The following is a 26,215-nucleotide window of genomic DNA, read 5'->3' on the forward strand; positions in this document are numbered from 1 at the left end:
GTATCAACCTGCTAGTGATACACTAACACTATATCTAAATGCGGAACGCAGGCATTAAAGATAGTGGTATCAACCAGCTGGTGACACCTTAATTATATCTAAACTCGCAATAAGAAATGGTTATATAAACCTGCTGGTGATACACTAACACTATATCTAAACGCGTAACGCTGGCACAAAAAGAGAGTGGTATCAACCTGCTGGTGACACCCAAATAATATCTAAACTCGCAATAAAAAATGGTTGCATCAACCTGCTGGTGATACACTAACACTATATCTAAATGCGGCATTAAAGAGAGTGGTATCAACCTGCTGGTGACACCCAAATTATATCTAAACTCGCAATATGAAATGGTTGTATCTACCTACTGGTAATACACTAACACTATATCTAAATGCGGAACGCTGGCATTAAAGAGAGTGGTATCAACCTGCTGGTGACACCCAAATAATATCTAAATTCGCAATAAGAAAGGTTGTATCAACCTGCTGGTGATACACTAACACTATATCTAAATGCGGAACGCTGGCATTAAAGAGAGTGGTATCCCTGCTGGTGACACCCAAATAATATCTAAACTCGCAATAAAAAATGGTTGCATCAACCTGTTGGTGACACCCAAATAATATCTAAACTCGCAAGTTGAAATGGTTGTATCTACCTGCTGGTGATACACTAACACTATATCTAAATGCGGAACGCTGGCATTAAAGAGAGTGGTATCAACCTGCTGGTGACACCCAAATAATATCTAAATTCGCAATAAGAAAGGTTGTATCTACCTGCTGGTGATACACTAACACTATATCTAAATGCGGAACGCTGGCATTAAAGAGAGTGGTATCAACCTGCTGGTGACACCCAAATAATATCTAAACTCGCAATAAGAAAAGGTTGTATCTACCTGCTGGTGATACACTAACACTATATCTAAATGCGGAACGCTGGCATTAAAGAGAGTGGTATCCCTGCTGGTGACACCCAAATAATATCTAAATTCGCAATAAGAAAGGTTGTATCAACCTGCTGGTGATACACTAACACTATATCTAAATGCGGAACGCTGGCATTAAAGAGAGTGGTATCAACCTGCTGGTGACACCCAAATAATATCTAAATTCGCAATAAGAAAGGTTGTATCAACCTGCTGGTGATACACTAACACTATATCTAAACGCGTAACGCTGGCATTAAAGAGAGTGGTATCCCTGCTGGTGACACCCAAATAATATCTAAACTCGCAATAAAAAATGGTTGCATCGACCTGCTGGTGACACCCAAATAATATCTAAACTCGCAAGTTGAAATGGTTGTATCTACCTGCTGGTGATACACTAACACTATATCTAAATGCGGAACGCTGGCATTAAAGAGAGTGGTATCAACCTGCTGGTGACACCCAAATAATATCTAAATTCGCAATAAGAAAGGTTGTATCAGCCTGCTGGTGATACACTAACACTATATCTAAATGCGGAACGCTGGCATTAAAGAGAGTGGTATCAACCTGCTGGTGACACCCAAATAATATCTAAATTCGCAATAAGAAAGGTTGTATCAACCTGCTGGTGATACACTAACACTATATCTAAATGCGGAACGCTGGCATTAATGAGAGTGGTATCCCTGCTGGTGACACCCAAATAATATCTAAACTCGCAATAAAAAATGGTTGCATCAACCTGCTGGTGACACCCAAATAATATCTAAACTCGCAAGTTGAAATGGTTGTATCTACCTGCTGGTGATACACTAACACTATATCTAAATGCGGAACGCTGGCATTAAAGAGAGTGGTATCAACCTGCTGGTGACACCCAAATAATATCTAAATTCGCAATAAGAAAGGTTGTATCAACCTGCTGGTGATACACTAACACTATATCTAAATGCGGAACGCTGGCATTAAAGAGAGTGGTATCCCTGCTGGTGACACCCAAATAATATCTAAACTCGCAATAAAAAATGGTTGCATCAACCTGCTGGTAACACCCAAATAATATCTAAACTCGCAAGTTGAAATGGTTGTATCTACCTGCTGGTGATACACTAACACTATATCTAAACGCGTAACGCTGGCATAAAAAGAGAGTGGTATCAACCTGCTGGTGACACCCAAATAATATCTAAACTCGCAATAAAAAATGGTTGCATCAACCTGCTGGTGACACCCAAATAATATCTAAACTCGCAAGTTGAAATGGTTGTATCAACCTGCTGGTGATACACTAACACTATATCTAAACGCGTAACGCTGGCACAAAAAGAGAGTGGTATCAACCTGCTGGTGACACCCAAATAATATCTAAACTCGCAATAAAAAATGGTTGCATCAACCTGCTGGTGACACCCAAATAATATCTAAACTCGCAAGTTGAAATGGTTGTATCAACCTGCTGGTGATACACTAACACTATATCTAAACGCGTAACGCTGGCATAAAAAGAGAGTGGTATCAACCTGCTGGTGACACCCAAATAATATCTAAACTCGCAATAAAAAATGGTTGCATCAACCTGCTGGTGACACCCAAATAATATCTAAACTCGCAAGTTGAAATGGTTGTATCAACCTGCTGGTGATACACTAACACTATATCTAAACGCGTAACGCTGGCACAAAAAGAGAGTGGTATCAACCTGCTGGTGACACCCAAATAATATCTAAACTCGCAATAAAAAATGGTTGCATCAACCTGCCGGTGATACACTAACACTATATCTAAATGCGGAACGCAGGCATTAAAGAGAGTGGTATCAACCTGCTGGTGACACCCAAATTATATCTAAACTCGCAATAAGAAATGGTTCTATCAACCTGCTGGTGATACACTAACACTATATCTAACCGCGTAACGCTGGCACAAGAAGAGAGTGGTATCAACCTGCTGGTGACATCCAAATAATATCTAAACTCGCAATAAAAAATGGTTGCATCAACCTGCTGGTGACACCCAAATAATATCTAAACTCGCAATTTGAAATGGTTGTATCTACCTGCTGGTGATACACTAACACTATATCTAAACGCGTAACGCTGGCATTAAAGAGAGTGGTATCAACCTGCTGGTGACACCCAAATAATATCTAAACTCGCAATTTGAAATGGTTGTATCTACCTGCTGGTAATACACTAACACTATATCTAAACGCGTAACGCAGGTATTAAAGAGAGTGGTATCAACCTGCTGGTGACACCCAAATTATATCTAAACTCGCAATAAGAAATGGTTATATCAACCTGCTGGTGATACACTAACACTATATCTAAACGCGTAACGCTGGCACAAGAAGAGAGTGGTATCAACCTGCTGGTGACACCCAAATAATATCTAAACTCGCAATCAAAAATGGTTGCATCAACCTGCTGGTGACACCCAAATAATATCTAAACTCGCAATTTGAAATGGTTGTATCTACCTGCTGGTAATACACTAACACTATATCTAAACGCGTAACGCTGGCATTAAAGAGAGTGGTATCAACCTGCTGGTGACACCCAAATAATATCTAAACTCGCAATAAAAAATGGTTGCATCAACCTGCTGGTGACACCCAAATAATATCTAAACTCGCAAGTTGAAATGGTTGTATCTACCTGCTGGTGATACACTAACACTATATCTAAATGCGGAACGCTGGCATTAAAGAGAGTGGTATCAACCTGCTGGTGACACCCAAATAATATCTAAATTCGCAATAAGAAAGGTTGTATCAACCTGCTGGTGATACACTAACACTATATCTAAATGCGGAACGCTGGCATTAAAGAGAGTGGTATCCCTCCTGGTGACACCCAAATAATATCTAAACTCGCAATAAAAAATGGTTGCATCAACCTGCTGGTGACACCCAAATAATATCTAAACTCGCAAGTTGAAATGGTTGTATCTACCTGCTGGTGATACACTAACACTATATCTAAACGCGTAACGCTGGCATAAAAAGAGAGTGGTATCAACCTGCTGGTGACACCCAAATAATATCTAAACTCGCAATAAAAAATGGTTGCATCAACCTGCTGGTGACACCCAAATAATATCTAAACTCGCAAGTTGAAATGGTTGTATCAACCTGCTGGTGATACACTAACACTATATCTAAACGCGTAACGCTGGCATAAAAAGAGAGTGGTATCAACCTGCTGGTGACACCCAAATAATATCTAAACTCGCAATAAAAAATGGTTGCATCAACCTGCTGGTGACACCCAAATAATATCTAAACTCGCAAGTTGAAATGGTTGTATCAACCTGCTGGTGATACACTAACACTATATCTAAACGCGTAACGCTGGCACAAAAAGAGAGTGGTATCAACCTGCTGGTGACACCCAAATAATATCTAAACTCGCAATAAAAAATGGTTGCATCAACCTGCCGGTGATACACTAACACTATATCTAAATGCGGAACGCAGGCATTAAAGAGAGTGGTATCAACCTGCTGGTGACACCCAAATTATATCTAAACTCGCAATAAGAAATGGTTCTATCAACCTGCTGGTGATACACTAACACTATATCTAACCGCGTAACGCTGGCACAAGAAGAGTGTGGTATCAACCTGCTGGTGACATCCAAATAATATCTAAACTCGCAATAAAAAATGGTTGCATCAACCTGCTGGTGACACCCAAATAATATCTAAACTCGCAATTTGAAATGGTTGTATCTACCTGCTGGTGATACACTAACACTATATCTAAACGCGTAACGCTGGCATTAAAGAGAGTGATATCAACCTGCTGGTGACACCCAAATAATATCTAAACTCGCAATTTGAAATGGTTGTATCTACCTGCTGGTAATACACTAACACTATATCTAAACGCGTAACGCAGGTATTAAAGAGAGTGGTATCAACCTGCTGGTGACACCCAAATTATATCTAAACTCGCAATAAGAAATGGTTATATCAACCTGCTGGTGATACACTAACACTATATCTAAACGCGTAACACTGGCACAAGAAGAGAGTGGTATCAACCTGCTGGTGACACCCAAATAATATCTAAACTCGCAATCAAAAATGGTTGCATCAACCTGCTGGTGACACCCAAATAATATCTAAACTCGCAATTTGAAATGGTTGTATCTACCTGCTGGTAATACACTAACACTATATCTAAACGCGTAACGCTGGCATTAAAGAGAGTGGTATCAACCTGCTGGTGACACCCAAATTATATCTAAACTCGCAATAAGAAAAGGTTGTATCTACCTGCTGGTAATACACTAACACTATATCTAAACGCGTAACGCTGGCATTAAAGAGAGTGGTATCAACCTGCTGGTGACACCCAAATAATATCTAAATTCGCAATAAGAAAAGGTTGTATCAACCTGCTGGTGATACACTAACACTATATCTAAATGCGGAACGCTGGCATGAAATGAGAGTGGTATCAACCTGCTGGTGACACCCAAATAATATCTAAACTCACAATAAGAAATGGTTGTATCATTTTGCAGGTGATACACTAATACTATGTGTAAACGCGTACCGCTGGCATAAAAAGGGAGTGGTATCAACCTGCTGGTGACACTCTATTAATATCTAAACTCGCAATCAGAAATGGTTGTATCATTTTGCTGGTGATACACTAACACTATGTCTAATCGCGTAACGCTGGCATAAAAAGGGAGTGGTATCAACCTGCTGGTGACACCTAAATAATATGTAAACTCACAATAAGAAATGGTTGTATCATCCTGCTGGTGATACACTAACACTATGTCCTAACGCGTATAGCTGGCATAAAAAGAGAGTGGTATCAACCTGTTGGTGACACTCTATTAATGTCTAAACTCGCAATAGAAATGGTTATATCATCCTGCTGGTGATACACTAACATTAACTAACACTATATCTAAACGCGTAACGCTGCTATAAAAAGTGGAGAGGTATCATGGTAATGATGGTTATCCCGTAATATAATTCCTTAACTCGTCATAGTGGCCCTAAAGTAGTGTACTATTAACCTGACGGTGATGTGCTCGCATTGTATCTAATAGTTTACTTAGTTTACTAAAGTATCTATGGTGCTTTGTATCGTACAGCCTAATTTAAATTTTACTTTTCATTTAACTTATTCACCGATTTCGCCTTTTATCATTAAGAATTTATATTAATTTTGAGGTTCGTCTCTTTAGTATTATCAGATTAATAACTTAATGCCTGATTTCTAGTTGGTATAATTTTCTTTAAATTTGTGCAACATTGTTCTCGCAATAGCCCGCCTATTTTGAAGAATTGGTATTGAAATTGACGTTTTATCCAACAATATTGTTTTAATTATTTCCTATAGTTGGTAAGCTGGTACTTTGTTTCTTCCTAAGAGTTATTCTTTAACATAGAACGGTACTAAGGTACTAGTTCTCGAAGTGATAAGGTTTTATCATTCCGATGGTAGTACCACATATTAAAGTGGTGGTAATGATTTAGAATCACACAAGTAGAATATTTGTCCTAACACAGAATCTTTCTAGTGAGTAATCTCGATTTGGAAGTTTCGATCATGTTTCTGTTTGGAGTAAGTAACTTGATTCAAAATAGTACTGTTCTCTTTTTACAATTGAATTCACCGATATGTTGATTGTACGCTAATTTTAAATCAAAATTATTTGTTTATTTATGGTGTTATGAACAACTTTTTTTGTCTTTCTAGTTGTACGTTTGTGAACTGCTTTTGTTGTTATGTGGGTGTTAATCATTAAACTGGGCATTTATGTAATTGTGCGTACAATATTTTAGAAAGCTAATAATATACATAAAAAAACATAAACAAATAAAACACTTATTATTTGTTTCCGGTTTGTCCTCTGAGTTTTTTTAAGTTTATAATTAGGTTACTATACATTTATTAAAATCGCCTTTTTTGTCACATCTAAATTTGTGACAATGGCAAAGTGGGGAGGTTGCAGCGGTTGGGGGAGGTTTCACTTTCACAAAATGAGTGTAGAGAGAGCCCCTCGAAAAGTCTATGGAAGACACCCAGGTGGAGGAAGACCTAAAGGTCGGCCATGGTTACGGTTGGCTGTAGGATTTGAAGGCGGATCTGCAGATGATGGGTGGTCAGACAGTAGAGTAGCAAAGCCACGGACAGAGATGATTGAGACTTCCTGCTAAAGGAGGCAAAGGCCCTGCAAGGGCTGTAGCGCCAAAGGAAGAAATAGAGGAAGAAGATGGCCCAGACAAACAGACCGTTATCGCACAAAATTGTGTTTAACAGGTCTCCTGAGGGTGTGGCTGTCATTCCTATTCCTAGGGGAATGATGGGGCAAAACTGTGGTCCCCACTTTGGTGAAATTTCCATGCAAAGGGTAAAAAAAGGAAAAGAAAAAACAAATGCAATTTGAAGTACGAATAATTTGTATACTTCATTCCCCTGTTCCCAAATCTGATCACTTTTGGGGAATCGCAGACTCAGAGGACCTTTTATATTCTCTTGAATATACTATCCTAATTCGCCTACATATTAATAACAAAATAAACAAATAAAATTAAGGAAGAAACACTTATCTTTTACTTGTTCTGCTTCTCTCGAACTTGAAGTTCCGAAGAAGGATGTTAATAGTGGCCATATAAATGTATAAATTTAAATAATTATAATTCCAAAAAAAAAAAAATATTAATAAAAATTATCATGGACATAGAAATTAATATATTCTTACGTACTAAAGATAAATTTATTGATTGTTTAGTTGATTTTTATCGGTAATGGTCGATTAAGAAATTCTCGAAAGCCGTTAAAAGTATAAATGATTCGAAACGATTCCCAGCTGCTCCCAAAAATAATAATCTATATTAAAAATATTATATAACATAAAACGTTAAAAGCCTGCGGAATAAAATATATTAAACAAACAAATAAATAAAGCATATTGGAATTATAATTTTTGTTGTATTTTTACTTTATTATATATATATATTTTTTTTTAAAATATCTCATTTAAGAGAACTGACACATATTTATATGGAACCACTATCAACTCCTCCTGTTGAATGCTGGAATGTCAGGTTACTGGATTGATGTCTTCATATCGTCATCATCACTGGACACTTGACACAGTTTAAAAAGATATATGAACGCAAAAATACTGTAACGCTTTTCTTTTCTTTTTGTGACGGAATTTTGAAAAACCGAAATACTTTTATGAACGCACTATTTAAAAAGAATTATTTGTTAAAACCAGAAAATATTCACGTGGCAATCACTTCCGAAAATTTAACACTACCGCACTTGCTGAAATTAAAAACAAATATATTATAATAAAATACATAATTAAATTGCTTTACAGAAATAATTAAATATTTTTTTAAAAAAAGTAAATACAATTTTATTAAAAAAAGAAATTATTTTTGAATTTAGGGTAGGAGAAGATTAGCAGTGGTACGAGTAATGTAATGGTGGATATCACACTCAGGGGGGGCGCTATTGCGAAATGACTGGCCCAACAAGTTCTTAAAAAGTTTTACATTTATCATAGAGATGGGATTGGCTAAGCGATTAGTGCTGTTAGATTTCCACGCGGAGATCCCGGTATTCGGTAGCTCTTAGGTTTTCACTCTCTAGGATTTCTAACAGCTTATTGTCTTACACACAAACTCAGACAAATGGTGATTGAAATTTGACACCAACATTATCCTCCCCTTACTAGGGATGTAAGAGGGGATAAAACAAAGAATTATTGGCAGAAAAAAAATTTTTCCCCTCTAAATTTTCATGACAAATTATTTATATTTATTTTTCTCTGCTAATTATAAGTATGGTGATCGACTAAAAGATTCAATTCACAAAGCATCCAGCATTGACAGTCAAAAAATACTTCGAAAACATGTATCCCCTACGTCATAAAGACCTTAAAAAACGTTTCTTCTCAAAATTTCATTCCTCAATAACAGCTCATTCTAATCCTTTAAACGAACATCTATCTTTTACCGTAATACCAGCTAATACTCCAAGGAGTTCGAACAGAAGATGTCCTCGCGATTTACTCTTTTCGTGAAAGTAGTGTAGTAAGTCCATCGATAATAGAATGAATCCTCTAGGAGCCATTTCAAATAATTCTGACATAGCGCTATCATGTGCCAAACTTACTTGCAGCAATTGTTGTAGTTGTAAATTTCAATAAATAATATAAAAGTTGTTGATCTGAATGCATTTATGTAAATTATAACATTAGAGTAGGAGGTATTTTCCAAAAATTAAATATAGAATAGTTAGATGGTTGAATTATAGCTAAATACTGTTTCCTAATTTTAAAGTCTGTAGTTCCCATATTTCTTAAAACTAACAGACAGGATGTTATTAATTTGGTACAGTAAGAAGGGCTTAAGTCAAAAGTTAGAAAAATAAACATTTTTCTAACCAATCGCATACAACTAAACGCTCTATGACTGTTTAGAGTGGGGACATTATTTTCGCAGTTGCTGTTCTGTCTTCCAACCACGTTGATAGCAGGGATGTCCCAATTTAAAAGTTTATTGAAATGTTAAGTTTTTAAATTCTACACGTTATTTTCTTTCAAGTTATTTGCTTTTATTGTGTTTATTATCATGATATTCGACTAATTGGAGGAATGCAGTCTTTTTTGCTATCCAAAGCCTTGAGAGTTGTCTAGTTCTTGTGTGTTTCTGGCGAGGTTATGCAAATAAGTTGTGTTCAGTATAAAATGTTTTTAAATTGCAATTTTAGTGTTTTTAAAATTTTGAAACATGAATTGTTAAGTTTTGTTCAAAATGAATGGATAATATTTAACGATATGGAATTAGCCGCAAGGAAAATTATTCATGTAAGTTTAGTTTTTGTTTATATTTTCTAAATTATTGGGTTTTCACTGGAAATACACTTTTATTGGGGGAGTTTTCTGTGTCGGAAAAGTTGATTTTTTGAAAATGTATAGCTGTAAAGAAATCTCGAGACTGTTATGTGTTGGTGGTTCCCTCACAAGACAGTAAATATAAAAAAAATTCCCTAATTAATGAAAAAATGAAGGCAATTGAGTTACTGTTCACTCTATTACCCGGGAAAATTCAATATGGCTTCTCGAAGAAATAATAATTTTGTAGAGTGAAAATAATTCAACTGAAAACTTTTTTAAAAAAAATACGATAAAAACTGTAAAATAATAGTTTGATAATCCAACTTAATTTTTTTTTTTATCCGGTTGATTTTAAGCGAGAGAAAGAGAAAAGAGAGAGGATAATTAATATGCTAGGCAGAACCCTAAGTATTAAACCATATTGAAGTGTTGAACAAGAGTGTTTGACAGAAGTGTGTGGACTTCGTAATATTAATTGAAAGTAAATTCTGAATTTAAATAAAAACAGCTTACCAAAATTATCACGTTATTCAATCGATTTTTTTTTTTGCGGAAGATTTCCCAACTATTTTCATATAAACTTTGCAGTTCAAATGCAGAATTATTAATTGTATTTCATTTTTTAATTGTCCAATTGCCTCTTTAGAACAAATTCTTTCAAGAAAATTTAATGACTTAAATTGTGACGTAAGAGGAAGTCATGTGAGTGTTCACTTCAGATTTTTTTCTCGTGAATTTATTTTAAAGAAAATTTGAAAATTCAGAAAAATTGGGGGAGAAAATCAATAGTTTTAATAACTAATGCACTTGCAACAACTTCTTCGATTCAATTCAATAAACTTAAAATGGTTTAATAAAATAAATTAATCTAATGAAAAGAGGTTTTAGAATTGGACCCTTTAAGTGTACTAGTTTTGCTCTGTCATTCCATCAGGAGATGAGGTCTCTTCTAAGTTCTTCATTTTTCCTATTAATTCTTTGGAAAATGAGGGGGGACGGCTTTTTGGAGGATTTTGAGTTTAGGACACCCTTTCTCGTTACCCTTAATTTTTATTAAATCAATTCATTTCTATATTCATAAAAAGTTGTAAAGAATATTTTTAAAAAATATATATCACCTAATTCGACATTTATCTAGCAGAATTTAATGTCTTAGTCCTGTTTTTCTATATAATTTTTCTTAATTTTTGGGAATAAAAATTCCACTCTGTTCTATTCCATAATAATCTTTTGTATAGTATTCCTTTTTCTTCTTTCTGTTTAATGTTTGAAGTTTTTTAAATTTTTTACTAAATTTCCTTCATTGATCAAATATTCCCACTAGTACCTGTATTCCAGGTTATTTTCAATTTTTTCCCCACTTGAATCTTGGTTGTTTTAATCCATTTTTTAAGGGTATGATTCATTCCCATAGAAGATTAAATCAACTCAGACTTCGGAAGGGGGAAAAAATGAAAATAACTTCGAATATTGGGCACAAATGGGACGCACCTTACCATGTAGGGAATTAATACAGAATAGAAAACTCTATACATTAAAAAGTGACAAAAAATTCAAATAGAGGAGAAGATCCATCTTAAAAAATAAGCAAAGTTATTATAGTAAAATACGACTAAGAAATTAACTTTGCTTGAAAAATGGCAACAAATCTAAGTTGCGTTGTTCCAAGTAGGTCGAAATATTGCAAATTCAAGTATAATTAGATAAGAAAAAAGACAAAAAAATAATTGTGTACTCATAATTTTTTTTATATTTAATAAAAAAAAAATCTGTAAAATAAATAAAAACCATTTTTAAAAATAAACTATAATTCCAGACTCTTGGCGAGTATTTCCGATGGTTCCGGTCGCATCACTCTACCCCACCCCCCAATATCATGAAATAAATTTATTTGCCAACGATAGACCTTGACCATCTGGGCTACCTAAGTTCAGATTGCTCTGGATTAATCAGTACATTATTCCAGAACAATCCTGTGTGAATGATTGGCTATCATTGGGAAAAGTAGATGTTGGAAGGTCCAGGTAAAAAAAAAGTAGGTACATAGTAATGAAAGAGATCTTGATGAGGATCAGCCAATAAAAAAAAAGAAAGGATATTTCTTTATATTACCAACGTTTCAACAACAAAGTGTTGCCCTGTCTGTGGCAAAAGTTATGGAAAACTTTCCACATAAAATGAGATGGTAATATATTTTGGATTTTCCAATTTGGAAATGAAAATATATTACTAACTCTATTTTCGCTTAACTTCAGGGAAATTTGTTCTTGAAACTATAGAATTAAGGAACACAAAAAATATTCTTTTTACAGATCCTTGGCAAGTCATATTTTGACTAATTGATATAAATATTTTATTATTTCTATTTTTTTTTTCTTATTTCTTTATATATCCATTTTCAAAATTAATGATTGATTTTTAAGTTTACAAAAATTGATCTTATTTTAGGCCGTAACAGCTAGTTAGGAATTGAATTTATGAATCAATCCTAACATTATGTTCAGACCTAAAATTTCAATTATTGCAATACTATCAGACAATCTAAGGGTCTGAGGAAGAAAAACGTTTTAATTTTGAAAATACTATATAAAGAAAATATTTAAAAAAAAAAAATAGAAAAATCATAGATTTATCAAATAGTTTTTTCCTCTTACTTTGATACATTTTTTTTTGAGACCATTTTGTGGGATGAATCAGGATCATATTCTCCATGTTGAATCAATTAACAAACTTGCAATAGAAAAATACTCCCATCTGAAATTAGAATTAAATATTAATAAAAAATGCAAAATATATATATATTTATTAATTTTTATTTTTTATTATGCTAAAATGTATTAAATATTGTAAAAAAATAATTTAAAAAAATTTAAATTTAAAAATACGTAAAAAGTACATTTTTTTTTTATCTTACCTTCGGTTTTTCTTCTTAGGAAAAACTTAATTTTTGTTTTCATCTTTTCTCGAGCTCTTATCTTTTCTGAAATAATACAAATAATTAGAAAACACAAAACGTTATTGAAAAGATTGAGTACTAACACTTTTTACTTGGATTATTGCAGAATTAGTGAGACAAAATAAATTTTAAAAAATTCTTTAAATCACGGGAATTAACGTGAGGGACCTATTTTAGATTTTGGAATAAAAAATTAATAACTAGCAAATTATAGTAAAATATTAATAAAAAGGTGAATTATAAACATTTTAAATTTGGATTTTTTAAGAATCAGTTAGACAAAATCGAAACTTAACAATTTTAAGATGGACAGACCTAAGATTTCAATTATTGCAATACTATCAGACAATGTAAGGATCTAAAAAATGAACACTTTAATTCTGAAAATTCAAAAAAAATAGAAAAACAAATTTATAATTATTTTCCACTTACATTGATACTTTTTATTTTGGTGACCATTTTGAGGGATGAATCAGGATCATATTCTCCATGTCGAATAAATTAACTAAAGTGTTGCAATAGAAAAATGCTCCCATCTGAAATTAGAATTATATATTAATAAAAACTGCATCAATTTAATTTATGTATATAAAAATTCGTAAATTTATTAAACAATGCAAAAAATTTAAATTTTTAAAAACTACATAAAAAGTGAAATTACTTTATGTTGGATCTTACCTTTGGGCTTTTCTTCTTAGGAAATTTGTTTTATTTTTTTTCCTGCTCCTAATTTTTTCTGAAATAATTTTATACATTTTATATTAATAAAAGGAATAAGTATTAATATTTTCTAGTTGGATTTTTAAAGAATTAGGGAGAGAAAGTAAAAAACAAAAAATTCTTTAACTCACGGGAATTAGCGTGAGGGGACCTATTTCAGATTTTAGTATAAAAAATGAATAACTCTAGCAAATTATAGTAAAATATTAATAAAAAGGTGAATTATTAACACTTTTTAGTTGGATTTTTAAGAAAAAAGAATAAATAAATTATTTAAAAAAAATATATTTTACGGAAAATTGCGTGAGGGGTCCGATTTTCTTTTTGTAATGAAAATTGAATAAATCCATTAAATTATCGCAAAAAATTTATAAAAGGATAAAGTATGAACATTTTTTAGTTGGATTATTAAAGAATTTGCAAAGGAAAATGGGGAAAAAATTAAAAATCACGGAAGATTGCGCAATAGGTCCGATTTTCACTTTTTTAAATAAAAAAAGAAAATTAATAAAAAAATATTTTAAATAGTTAATATTGAGTGGATTAAACATTTTGGGAAAGTTTTTGGGATTGGAAGTTGTGAAAACAAGTTTAAAAAGTAATTTAAAAAAAATGAAATTCAATTCCATTTGGCTGGCCATATTGGAATTCTCTCTCAGTCAAATTGGAATTTTCTTTAAACACATTTTTCTAATATCAATCAATGGTAAAATGTGCAAAATTATAGATCACTTTAAAGCTTATAACACAATAAACAAGTTTTAAGTAAAATTAGCTGGGAATTGGGACATTTTTCCTATTAATTAATTTATTCAATTTGGCTGGCCATATTGGATTCTCTCTCAGTCAAATTGAATTTTCTTTAAACACATTTTTCTAATATCAATCAATGGGAAAATATGGAAAATTATATATCACTTTGTAGCTTATAACACAATAAACAAGTTTTAAGTAAAATTAGCTGGGAATTGGGATATTTTTTCTATTAATTAATTTAAAAAAACGACTTACAGCAGGGCTGATCTTCACAGGTCCAGAGCAGGCAGGAGAAGGGGGCTTTCCACTTGCTACGACAGCCTCTTGTCTTAGCTTCAATTAAAAAAAAAATTGTTTTTAAACGAGAAAATTTATACATATTCTATTGTAAAAAAATGAGAAAGAATTTCTGATATGGTCTTTTTTAAAAATTATACATTAATAAACTCAATATTCAGGGATTATTTTTTTGTATTGTCACTTGATGTTGAAGTTTTATGTGTATGAATATTACATACATACGTGGACCAATCAGAATTGATCTTTTATTTAGGAAGTATTTAGCAAATAAAAGGAAGCTTTTAGATTTATTTTGTGACGTAATAGATTTATAAAGGCTGTGTTTTTTTCTTAAGTACAAGTAAATGGAAAAATAAATGGCTGACTTAAAACTTGAATTTTAAATAATAATTTAATTAATGTGTTTTTCCTAAAGATGAAAGAAATGATTATCTATTATTTAAATTGGATCAAATTTATTCATTTAAAAAGTAGAAAATATTAATTGAACTAAATAGTAACAAGGATTCTAATTATTAGTTATAATTATTCAAAAAAATTAAAATGAAATGATTAAATTTAATTATGTAAGTAAATATTTTATTTCACTTTTTTTAAAAAAATAAAACCCCAATTTATTCTTAATTTCTCATTTATTTTTTAAATTTTACGAAATTATTGGGTTGGTGAGGGAGGGGAAGCTTGAATTAAAACAAAAGAAAATCATTAAATGGAGGCTGAGCAAATTAATATAATATATTTTGCAAAGATAAATTAATATTTTTCAGTAATAAATTGAAATAAGATAATGGTATCAGTATAAAATAATAATAATTAATTCTAAAGTTGTGCTTGCTCGCCCATTTAATTGTTTTTTGTCCAAAAGAGACACATTTTTTTTAAATGACTTTTTACTATGCAACCATTTATGTAGGTAGATATTGAAATGAAAATTTAACACCCTACAAAGATGAAGATACGTAACTTATTTCATTATAATTTTCTTTAATAATTATTTCAAGTTATTTTAGAGATTTTTTTTAATTATCAAAAAGTGGTGGGGATAGGAATTATTGGAAATGGTTCTAGTGGAGTGTAATTCCAGTGGTAACTCTATTTGTGAAAATATAAATTAACAATAAAACGTAAATGAAAATTCGAATATAATTAATTATTACTAATTAAAAATTATTTTTTTTTGTTTTAAAGATTATATGGAGATTTGCTGATTCACATTTCAAAGGGAAAACTGCTATTTCATCACAGCTAATTGGTTTCTAAATACTAATTTATCTATTAAATTAATTTTTGGAACAATTTCATTAAGAAAAAGGTATTCATTTTTGGATATAGTTTTAATATTATCTATTCCTCTAAAATCGTTGAGAAGTGCATGCCGTAAATTGTGAATGAATTTTTTTAGTTTGTACACGTCAAGCACCTTGCATTTTGGTGCAGTATGTGTCATTTGATCTTAACGGCTACAAAAAAAAATGTAGTTCTTTTTCTAGCAATTGACTTTTGGAGCACTGACTCAGCTCGGTAAGACCATAGCCTGGAATTTTTAGTTTAATCTTTGAAGAATGATCCTGTGTAACATTGATTCTGCTCAGAAAGAAAGTACATTACAGATTGTTTATCTCCGAACCTGAGGCTAAGTCTTTTTGGGTACCCCATAAGAACCATTACCTATAGACTATTTGAGGTAGTTTCTTCTCTTTAACTCCTTGGATTTTTTTTAACAGAATGAGAAGTGAGAAATTTAAAATTGTGTTTGTTTAAATTGAAATTAATTTCTATTCATCATTATTGGTGAATATTTTAGAGCAATGGGAGCATTTTTGTTCCTATTAGCTCCTCAAATGCAATTCTGTTGATAGCAGTTGGCTTTTGGACCCTGCATGGATACAGTATCTTGGAATACTGAGTATCCAATTGTAGAGACTGACCCTGTGGACCAGTGAGCTGTGTGTGATAGGGGTACTTTGGAACTAGTTCAACCCAGCCCTGGAGATTGACCCTTTGGAGCATACTGCAGAACTTTAGGGCAGTGGAGTCCTTTTTACTACCAGATCTATGAACTACAGACACAGTTTCTTCTTAGTCAACGGAAGCTTATCTGATTAACAAAAAAAAAGTGAGAAATTAAAAATGCTTACTAGTTTTTTAAAATAAAATTTTCTTTGAAATTGTTGATGAATTTTGATTAAAGCAATGGGCGCTTATTGCTCCTATTAGCTCCGAAAATTGAATTCTGTTACCAGAAATTTGCTTTTGGACTACTAACACAGTTTGGGATTGGTTTGCCAGCCCTGAACAAGATTGACTTTTTTGAGTTTTGCTACTGAACAGTAGACAGCGCAGGCCAGATAATTTAACTATTAGCTGCAGGTTTTTCCTTCCTTTTCCCCTGCATTCTGCAGCCTTTACATCTTAAGCTTTCCGCACATCATCATGAAGGTTATAATGTATTGTTCATTGGCACTTCATTTATTTATTTATTTATTGTACATACTTATAAAGATTATTTATCTATCTACCTAACATTGAACTATTAGGATTCAGGTTAAACCACGGATTCTTCCACAGCTTAAGCTGTGAGAAAAGCAAATATCCTCATTAATTGTTTAGGAATAAGTTTTAAATTAAATTTATAGTTGCATTTCTATTACAATCAATAACTTCTTGTTCTTACCTAGTTGAAAAATATTTATTTCACATGTTACCTAAAGAATAATTTTTCCATTCTTGTAATTCAAAATAAGTTAAGGAATCTGTACGTATGTAGAGCAGAAAACTGTATTGCCCAAAAAATAATACTTACACTTTTGTGTAGGATTGGGAAACAATTATTTGGCGAAGCAGGTATAGTTGTCCAAATGTTTGGATTTGGATGTGTAGAGAACGCCGTTGGATAGATTTACAAAAAGCTGCTAGCTGAATAACCCGGAAGGTATCAGCAAGGTGACCACAAGGAAGATCTTGCGGCGCAGGTGTAAGCATGTAAAGCCGAAGAAGGAGACGAATTTAGGAAGAACTAGCGAGTGCTGCTTCTAACGACTATTGTCTCAGTTCAGTTAAGTGAAAAGAAATACAAATTCTTAAAACTGTGCTATGATAAGGGCAGAATCTTTTCTAACTCTTATTAGGAATAACCCAGCAATTACAATAATCAATAATGGGTATAAAATTAATGATATTTATTTATAAATTATAAAATCCGTCTAATTTACAGCAAAACCATTTTTATATGAAAGAACTGCATTTGAAACGGAAACTAACAAAGAAGAAGTCAGCAGAAATGTTACAGAACTTCGGCTTTTTAAGTTGCATTAGTTAATTACATATTAATTCAAAGAATATGTTGACTTTTTATTAGAACTAAAATGAATCATAAAATGCATATAATTAGAAATATCTTCTTTTTTCTTTAGAAATTTTTTGTATTTTATTCTGGAGAATGATGCAAATTCTCAAGTCTTTTTGCACATTTTTTATACAAATTTATTAAAATAGGAATTTGATGAGCTGAAATGAGGGGAGATGGCATGCAGTATGGATGCTGGAGAGGTTTTTTTATTGTTTCTTCATATCTTGGTGAAGCGCGGATGATCTCACATCACAGACTGCTTTTTGAAATATGCTGAAATCTCGGGGTTATTTTTGGTCATAACTCTATAGCTGGAGATTATTTCAGTTTAAATTTCGAAGTAAGTAAATTATAATTTTTGCTAATGATGATACAGTGTTCCTTTATTCAAAAAAAATGGTCTTTCAATCATCGTAATGAAAAAACTGATTTTTAGAATATGAGTGTGGTGTCAAGCACACCTATGCCATTGCAAATCTCTTTAGATTCTGTAATAGATATGTAATTGAGTTCTAGAATATTTAGAATCTGAAAGAGGAATATCTTGATAATTTAGGCACTCAGTTCAGAGACTGAAAACAAATCGTTTATGTATTTGATACATTTGTGCATAAACATATGCATCCACAACAAGTTTTCCCGCTGGAGACAGAGATTCACAGGTGTTATTAGCTACATTTAACTAATCAACAGAAGGAATATTGTAGTCACCTGCAATGAACGCTTTGTTGATGACTTAGATGACTGAATTATAGGTTCATTGGTCATGCAATGTTGTTGATAATCCTGCAGAGCTGAAGCAGGTGGAATGTAGACCGCACCAATAAGTATCGATTCTGACTCAAACTTAAGTGTTAACAAATTGTTGTTCTATAGAGTTCGAACGTAGCTTCGTTTGTTCTTTTTAACAGCAATTTAGACTCCACCACCAGATTTTTCGTAGCTAGTATCACATGATCTGTCCATCCTATAAATGTTATATCTATCCCAGGGGTCGGCAACCCGTGGCTCTTTTAACCCAATTGTGTGGCTCTTCAGCCTGCCCAAAATATATTGTATATTTTAATTTTATTGAAACGAATGAAAATTCCATTTATTAAAGGTATTTTTTCAAAAATAATTTTAAATGTGATAGGTTCGAAATTGAATAGAATTATACAATATCAAAATAAAGTACTTGACTTATATTGTAAGACTGCCGCCTTTTCATTCGTTAAGTTATTATTTATTTGTTTATTTACTTTGCAATATGTGAAAATAATATATAAAACATTTAAATGTTATTGAATATCACAAAATAATAATTTGCGAATACAAATGATCTACAGAGTTATTTACACTATCATCCTTGCGGCTCTTGGTAAGATTTATTAAAATTATTTAAGAAGAAATAGCTCTCCACTTAAAATAGGTTGCCGACCCCTGATCTATCCAATTCAAGTGCAGAAGTATTTATATTGCTATTTAAGTTGGTTTCAGTCAATAAAATTATGTATACATAAGTTGACAAACTATTTTAGATTATTACATAATTTGGTTCTTATTCTATCTGCATTTTGTTAATAGATTTGTAACTGGGTATTTAGTAGTTGTTTTTACAGTTTGTGAATTTCCTCGTAACTTATTTCTTATTTATATCCGTTTCTCGAGCTTTAATTCTTTCTTCCAACATGATACCTAACTTTCGCGAAAATAGCGTTTTCCATTAGCGTTGAATCTTTATTATATAAGTCCCTTTGTTGAGGTACATTAGCTAGCATCCAACGCCTTTGCCTTAATATTATATAGGCTGTAGTTTCGTTTTCAAATATTATTTTAAGTGGTCTAATTCTCTTTTCAATTGGTTTACCTAATCTAAAAGTGGTTAGTACAAAGTTAACTCACTTACCCCAGCGGATTTAACGAGCATTTCAACTTGATTTTTATTATTACTTTTCATTTCTCTGTTATCACCTCTTTCAATCACAGGCAGATTAAAAATAATTAGTTTGCTTTTTGTAGTAATTCTCAAAAATTCCCTTTTAAATTCGAATGATCTCTTTTGAGATTTTGACTTTTTTTAAAAAAAAGAAAAGTGTAGAATGATGACGCATCTATAATTAATTGAATAACGATGGTTGTTTAAAATTAGAGGATAGTTACCCTCTTAATTATAATCCTCTTTTTATTCCTGAGGTTTAGCCGTTTTCTTTCTGTAACTTTTGGGAACAACTCCGCCTCTCGGGTAAGACTTTAAGAACCGAAGCTCGAAACTATCTCAGAAATACGTGGTGGGTACTTTTTTAGGTGATTCAAAGATGTATTTCAGTATCACGGAGGATCATTAATGGTTTTGCGTCATGATTTTATCGAAAATATTTATTTATTTTTTTGTTTTCATTTATGTTTATTCCAGTTGAGAATTTATTGATCAACTACTTTTTTATTTTCTCATTTTATTATTATTAATTATTAATTTGTTTCGCTGATTACTTTTATTTTACTTAGTTCTTACTTTACTTGTATTTTCTGTATTTATTTTTTGCATTGCTTAATTTCCTTGTATAACTATCAATCTATGAAGACGAATTTTCCGATGTAAATTATTATTTATTTTTATCTATAAGGCACATTATAAAACTTATAATTAAAATATTGTGTTAAAATAAGTTAAAATTTAAACAAATCTAATTAATTGCAAAACATAACAGAAATATGGAAAACGAAAATTGATTCCTGCATTCAGCCTATTATCTTAAAATTGAAATTTTTCTTGGAAATGGCATTCGTATTTTTATTATTATAGTATTGAGACCGCACATAATACTTGAATGGCACATTAGAGGTATCTTAAACCCATTTTCCCTAAGAACTGCTTTAAGAATAACATTGCTGAAGAAAATGTTTCTATTAAAAAAAAGAGAGATTATAAAGCTTCAGTACAGCAGGTATTTTCCAGAAGCTTATTACCAGGTCAAAGGGTGACACCAAGTCGAAACGTCAAATAAAAAATTCACGATTGTAATACTTCCTGTTAAAAGGAGTGTGAGAAAGTGGAAAGAAAGAACTTAGTGATAACTCTTCGTCAAAATACAACTTTATAAAAGATTTACACCTCACAAACCTTCTGCCAGAAGCTAGTGAATAAATATAATTTTATATTTGAATGCACCCATGCATAAATTTCGAGATAACAAACTTTATAAATGCAATGTTAATTAGAAAATTTATTAGAATAGTTTGTTTAAATGGAAAATTTTACAATTTATGTCTTAGTGTGTGTTTGGAAAACTGAAACAGTAATATGAATATCTTGTGTTCTTCATTTATTATTACGAACACACCCAGACTATTTTCGAAAAATAATTTCAGCAAAAAATAAAAATAGAAATGTTCAACCAATTATCTTTTCTTTAAATAATAGAAGACACACGACCGGGTATTATTCTAAATTAGTATTTAAAGAAAAGACCAACCGCCTTCACAAATCCTCTAAATAATTTTTGTTTGGGACTGGAGGTAATATGGTGAAATAAAAGAGAAGCGGCGTTTCTTAACTTTGAGTTTGTAACCAAAAATTGACAGGAATTTGAATAATACCAAAACTGTATTACTAAACTAACTATACTGAACTATATATTGAAATGTATACTTGTGCTACTTTTTTTATTTATTTATTTAGTAATTTACAATCTGTATGCAATGAGTAAATATGAAAGATATGATAAACTGGTGCGGGAAGAGCAGGAGGAAAGAAACTCCTAGCGGTAGCATTCTTTATAGGAGAATAATGACGTTTAGTTCTTCAGACTGAAAGTTAGTTGCGGGACCATCGGCGAGGAAGATTGTTATGAATGTCAGAGGAGGCGAAAATCAGTACGAGAGATTAGAGGTAGAAGAGAGAGCAGTATGGAACTTTTGATATTTCGTCTTGGCGAGTTGGTGTACGAAGGGGATGTTAAGGTCGTTATGAAGTGAGTGAGTTTAGTCACCGTAGAAAGGAGCGTCAACTATCTGTCGACAGGAGTTTTGATTGAAATGTTTTGTACTCTCCGTATGTTCGTAGGCTTGACTGAACCCCCATAGCTCTAGTCCGTAAGTCCTCATAGGACTTCGGCTACCTAGAGACCAAAATATGGTAATATGTAATCATTACTTTTTTCATTAACTATTTATTTATTTGCCACTGTCAAATTTACAGCAAGCAAATGTGTAACTAGAATAAAATGTCATGAGAGATGTAAATACTGAATGGGATTAGCACTTGATGGCGTTCAATTTTTCTTATTTCAATAGTTTTATACACCATTTGTAATGATTTTAGAACTATTAAAGAGATAGCTTGGCTTTTGTAAAATAAGCCTTGCTCTTCATCAGAAATATACCAATTATATATTTCCATAAAATAAATAGAAACAGAAGCTTTTATTTTCAGAAAAAAATTAAAAATATAATACTATAAAATAACAACCCACTTTTACTACTTAAAAATTAATTTTGAACAAATGTTTTATACAGTTAATCTTATTGGAAGGAAAAGTTAACATAAGGAAAAGTATGTCACAATTTTTGGTAAGAAAGAAAAATAATTTTTTCTTTCAAATTTTGTCAAAGTGAAAAAAAAAGTTGATAAATAACAGTCCTTATACAGTTAACAGTCTTAAGTTGTCCACACAAATGGAACATTTCTCAGTAGTATTTATCCAAAATACTTTTAGGATTTGGCTGTTAAAAGGAATTTTGATACAAATACCCATACAACAAGCTGAACACTGTATTTCAATAAATTGAAAGAGATAAATGGACGGCAAGATGTACCCTTTAAAAAAAATACGGAGTAGATTTTTTTTTTTTAAACAAACTTCCGTTCAAAATATGTTTTAATTGGTAGAAATATAGACAAGCTGGAAAAAGACCATGTTCAATGAATTGTGTGGTTTCTGTTCCAACAAATTGGCTGCATTTAAGTAGCTTACCGGGCTTACTGATTTAAGCCCTTTCAACCTCAGATCTATCTACGTGTATTTTAGTACTAATTAAGCTGTATTCACAAAAAAAGCAGCCCATTTTGAGGGTCTCCAAGCTTTTATCTCTATTAAAACATCAAACATAGTGCATCAACTTTCTACTTTCTCATGCTAGGAGAGAAAAAAGATGCTGTATTAATTCTAAATTTTCTAATCAGTGTTTTCATAGAAAATATCCATCCTGAAGGGAAAAATGCACAAATATGTATTTATATACAAAATTTCTGAATAGACAAAGACTGTATTAGCTAAGTGTTCAGCCTTTCTGAGGACCCGCTTTCGAAACCAGCTACTTGCCATTAGATTTTACTCTTTTTAGAAACTTCTTACAGCTCAATATTCGGTGATAAATATTGTCGAATGAAACTAGAAAACACTTTACGGTGGCCGACTTCAGGGTGAAAACACTAGATGTTCAACATGCAGGTTTTAGATTTTCTGGTTTTACTGCAAAATATTTATTTTGAGATCTCCCTGAGTCCGAAAAATGGTTTTTAAAAATTGGTGTGGTATGAGTAGGTACTCATCAAAATTCAAAATAAAAAAATCGTAGAAAGTTCAAAGAAGATATCATAATTTTCTAACTCAGAATTTTATCAACTTATTGAAACCTCCTTAATAATATCTAAAACTTAGGTCTTTCCATTCTTCTGAGTCATGAGCACAATACTTTCCTAATCAACAAAGAAACATTTAAATTATTCTATTCATCTTTTATTATTAATTATTTTATTTCATTTACTATAATGTAATAGTTAATTCAAGCAGCTTTCTCTTGACGCCTCTTGCCTATTTTTTTTGCCCTAAAATTCATTTTGTGGCTAGCTTATGGTTTAAATGTTAGTTTTGAATCCCTTTAATATTACATTTTTGAAACCACTGTTTCTGCCCTGTTCATGAGGATGCTTAAATGAATACCTTAAATTCCAATTATTAAAAAAAATAATGACACAAAAATAACCGTAAGCTGTGATGAAATAAGGTAATTTTAGTTCCACCAAATAAATGTTAGAAAAATTTCATTTTCCTTTAGACGATGAGGAAAAATAATAACCGTAAATGTAACACAATATCATAATAATGATACTGGTTTTCGTTATTCTAATTACGGTTGCCACGAGAGTTTTCTTCTTATTTTTTTTATTGTGTTTTCTATTATTTGTTTCCCTGGTTGATGTTCAGTTATATAATTTTGTGGATGTATGATGCAGTTGAGGTTTATAGTATAATTATCCAGGTATTTTTTCTAAAATATATAAAAGTAATTCTGAATAGCTTGTCGATTAACTTTCCTGTATAATATATTTTTAAAATAAATTATTTATTTTTTTCCCCCATGTCAAGCTGTTTTATTTAAAGTAATGACAATTTAAATTGATTGTAATCTGGCGAAAAATCTTGAAATTGCAATAATGGGTCTCTTGGACTCATGTGCTACCATATTAGTTGAATTTCCCAAGTTTTGCGTTAAAGGATAAATTAAACTTTTGTCCTTTTGTTTTTTGTTTCAGGGAAACATGAGTACTGATGGGAATTTTACGGATCCTACCATTAAACTAGGGGAGGAAGTAAGTAATCTATTGTTATATTTATTTTATTTCATTATTAATTATTTTAATTTAAGGCGCGACTACATCTGAGGTAATTGGCGCCCGAAGTTTTTTTTCAGGGTACTGCCGGCCTCCGTACTTTGTTCTCTCGTAGCAGACAACGCTGTCATCCATCACCGTAGACAGTAGGCTGTGTGAAGCTCCTAGAAAAATAAAATCTAAGGGCCATCAGCTGGATTCAAACCCATGGTCTGTGCATTGGAATCCAGTACCTAACCACTCAGCTAATCACTTCTCCTATTATTATTAGCATTGCATTAATGATTGGAAAACTGTGTTTTGATATTTTTTTAAAAAACTAATTCGTGTTCGGTTTTTCTTAAGGGTATCTTTTAGGTTATCGTACCATCATCTTGTTCCTTCTGAAATCTCTGATTCCCTTCAATCTATTGTTATCTCCACAGCTTCCAATCCCTTCCACTTTTCACTTGCAACTGAGTATACTCGCCTGAATTGTAGCTTTTAATTCTGATAAATTCTTATATTTTTCCTTATTCTTATGTGATCGTTGCTCAACTAGTTACCAGGATGTAGTACTTCTAAACATCATGCTTGGACTCTGAATAGGCAACTTTGCCGATTTTTCTTTGCCTATTGCCTATATAGAACCTACCTATTGGCCCTCCTCTCCGTCCACTACTTTCTCTTACTTAACGCCTTAATCTCTCTAAGTCTCTCACTTTAAGTAATCTCTCTAAGTTACGATACGAAGATACGATCGTCCGAGGCCTCCTCAGTCAAACATCACGTTATAACCTCGTTACTTTACCGATTCTATGAAGTTTTCCTAAGAAAGCAAAATTTTTTTTTCCTAAACCATATGTTTAACATTGTTCTAAGAACTACCTACTTTGCCGCCCTCTGGAAATTTTCAAGGAGTTCCAAAACTCAATAAACAGGGCGAACTTCCATCATCCTGATGACCCATTGTGCGGTTTCCACTAAAGGGCAATGTTCTGCTTAAACGCCTTTATTTCACTCTTAAAACCAAAGAATTATCATTCCATTACCAGTTTGGATTTCTAGCCCTTTATCCTAATTTGTCTGGTTTGTCATTCTTCACCCAAGTTTTTGAATAGCTTTTTGCACCCTTGCTTACTTTGGAAGCTTAATGACATCCTACCCAATACGTAATATTCGATTTTAAGTTCCTATCTGACAAGTCGTTATTCCTGGTTAAACCTTGGTTCGACCATTTCTGCCATTTGTCCTACCCTAGCTGGTGTTGCGCAAGGACACCAACCCTCCTGTACATGGCGAATACAGCCGATATCTCCACATCACATCTCTCCTAGCCTGGGAGTAATCATTAATTTTCCTGCCAAGACCCTCATCCTTTAATCATAGCGGTTACGTTGCTCACCTTTTAAAAGTCTTCAATACTACTTTAAGCTCTTTAGAAAGTTGATTCAAAAAAATGGAAATAAATATTAATAAGAAATAATACTTTTCAACGTTTTCTTTAAGAAAGTTTTGGCTTGATGTGCCAGTGCACTCGTAAAGGTTCTAATAACCCTCGCAATTGATGCGCCGGAAAAAAAAACTCTACTTTTTCACGGTCTTTTAAAGTTACTCTGTCAAAAAGAACATCTTACCTATCCTACTGTTAGATATGCCAATTAAATTTTTAAGGTTGTTTGGCCAGATTCTTTAGGTTGCATTACCTTACAGTAGGAAATATATCTTAGAA

At 32.2% G+C, this 26,215-nt stretch overlaps 1 protein-coding gene and 1 long non-coding RNA gene across 25 annotated transcripts in view; one reads left to right on the forward strand and one right to left on the reverse strand.

Annotated features, from left to right (window-relative positions):
• Positions 1-26,215, forward strand: part of LOC141446931 (diuretic hormone receptor-like) — a 323,691-nt gene that overhangs the window by 235,851 nt on the left and 61,625 nt on the right. For 5 of the 24 annotated variants that reach the window (XM_074113932.1, XM_074113940.1, XM_074113921.1 and 2 more), the window contains exons 3-6: positions 15,749-15,872; positions 16,051-17,615; positions 18,056-18,249; positions 24,427-24,483. In XM_074113932.1, the coding sequence (XP_073970033.1) occupies positions 24,433-24,483 (51 nt within the window). In that variant the 5' untranslated portion in view covers positions 15,749-15,872; positions 16,051-17,615; positions 18,056-18,249; positions 24,427-24,432. Of the gene's footprint in view, positions 1-9,421; positions 9,799-15,748; positions 15,873-15,893; positions 17,616-18,055; positions 18,250-24,426; positions 24,484-26,215 lie in introns of those variants that run through there. The other 19 variants (XM_074113938.1, XM_074113941.1, XM_074113939.1 and 16 more) reach the window with 16 other exon arrangements.
• On the reverse strand, positions 11,564-14,646 carry LOC141446935 (uncharacterized). Its single transcript, XR_012454009.1, has 5 exons — positions 14,516-14,646; positions 13,463-13,520; positions 13,217-13,320; positions 12,743-12,808; positions 11,564-12,582 (listed from the first exon to the last, which is right to left on the reverse strand). It is a non-coding gene; the product is annotated as an uncharacterized lncRNA (long non-coding RNA).

This window comes from Rhodnius prolixus, unplaced genomic scaffold (assembly GCF_049639745.1).
Source record: "Rhodnius prolixus isolate KJV_2025 unplaced genomic scaffold, Rpr scaffold_7, whole genome shotgun sequence".
Lineage (NCBI taxonomy): Eukaryota > Metazoa > Arthropoda > Insecta > Hemiptera > Reduviidae > Rhodnius > Rhodnius prolixus.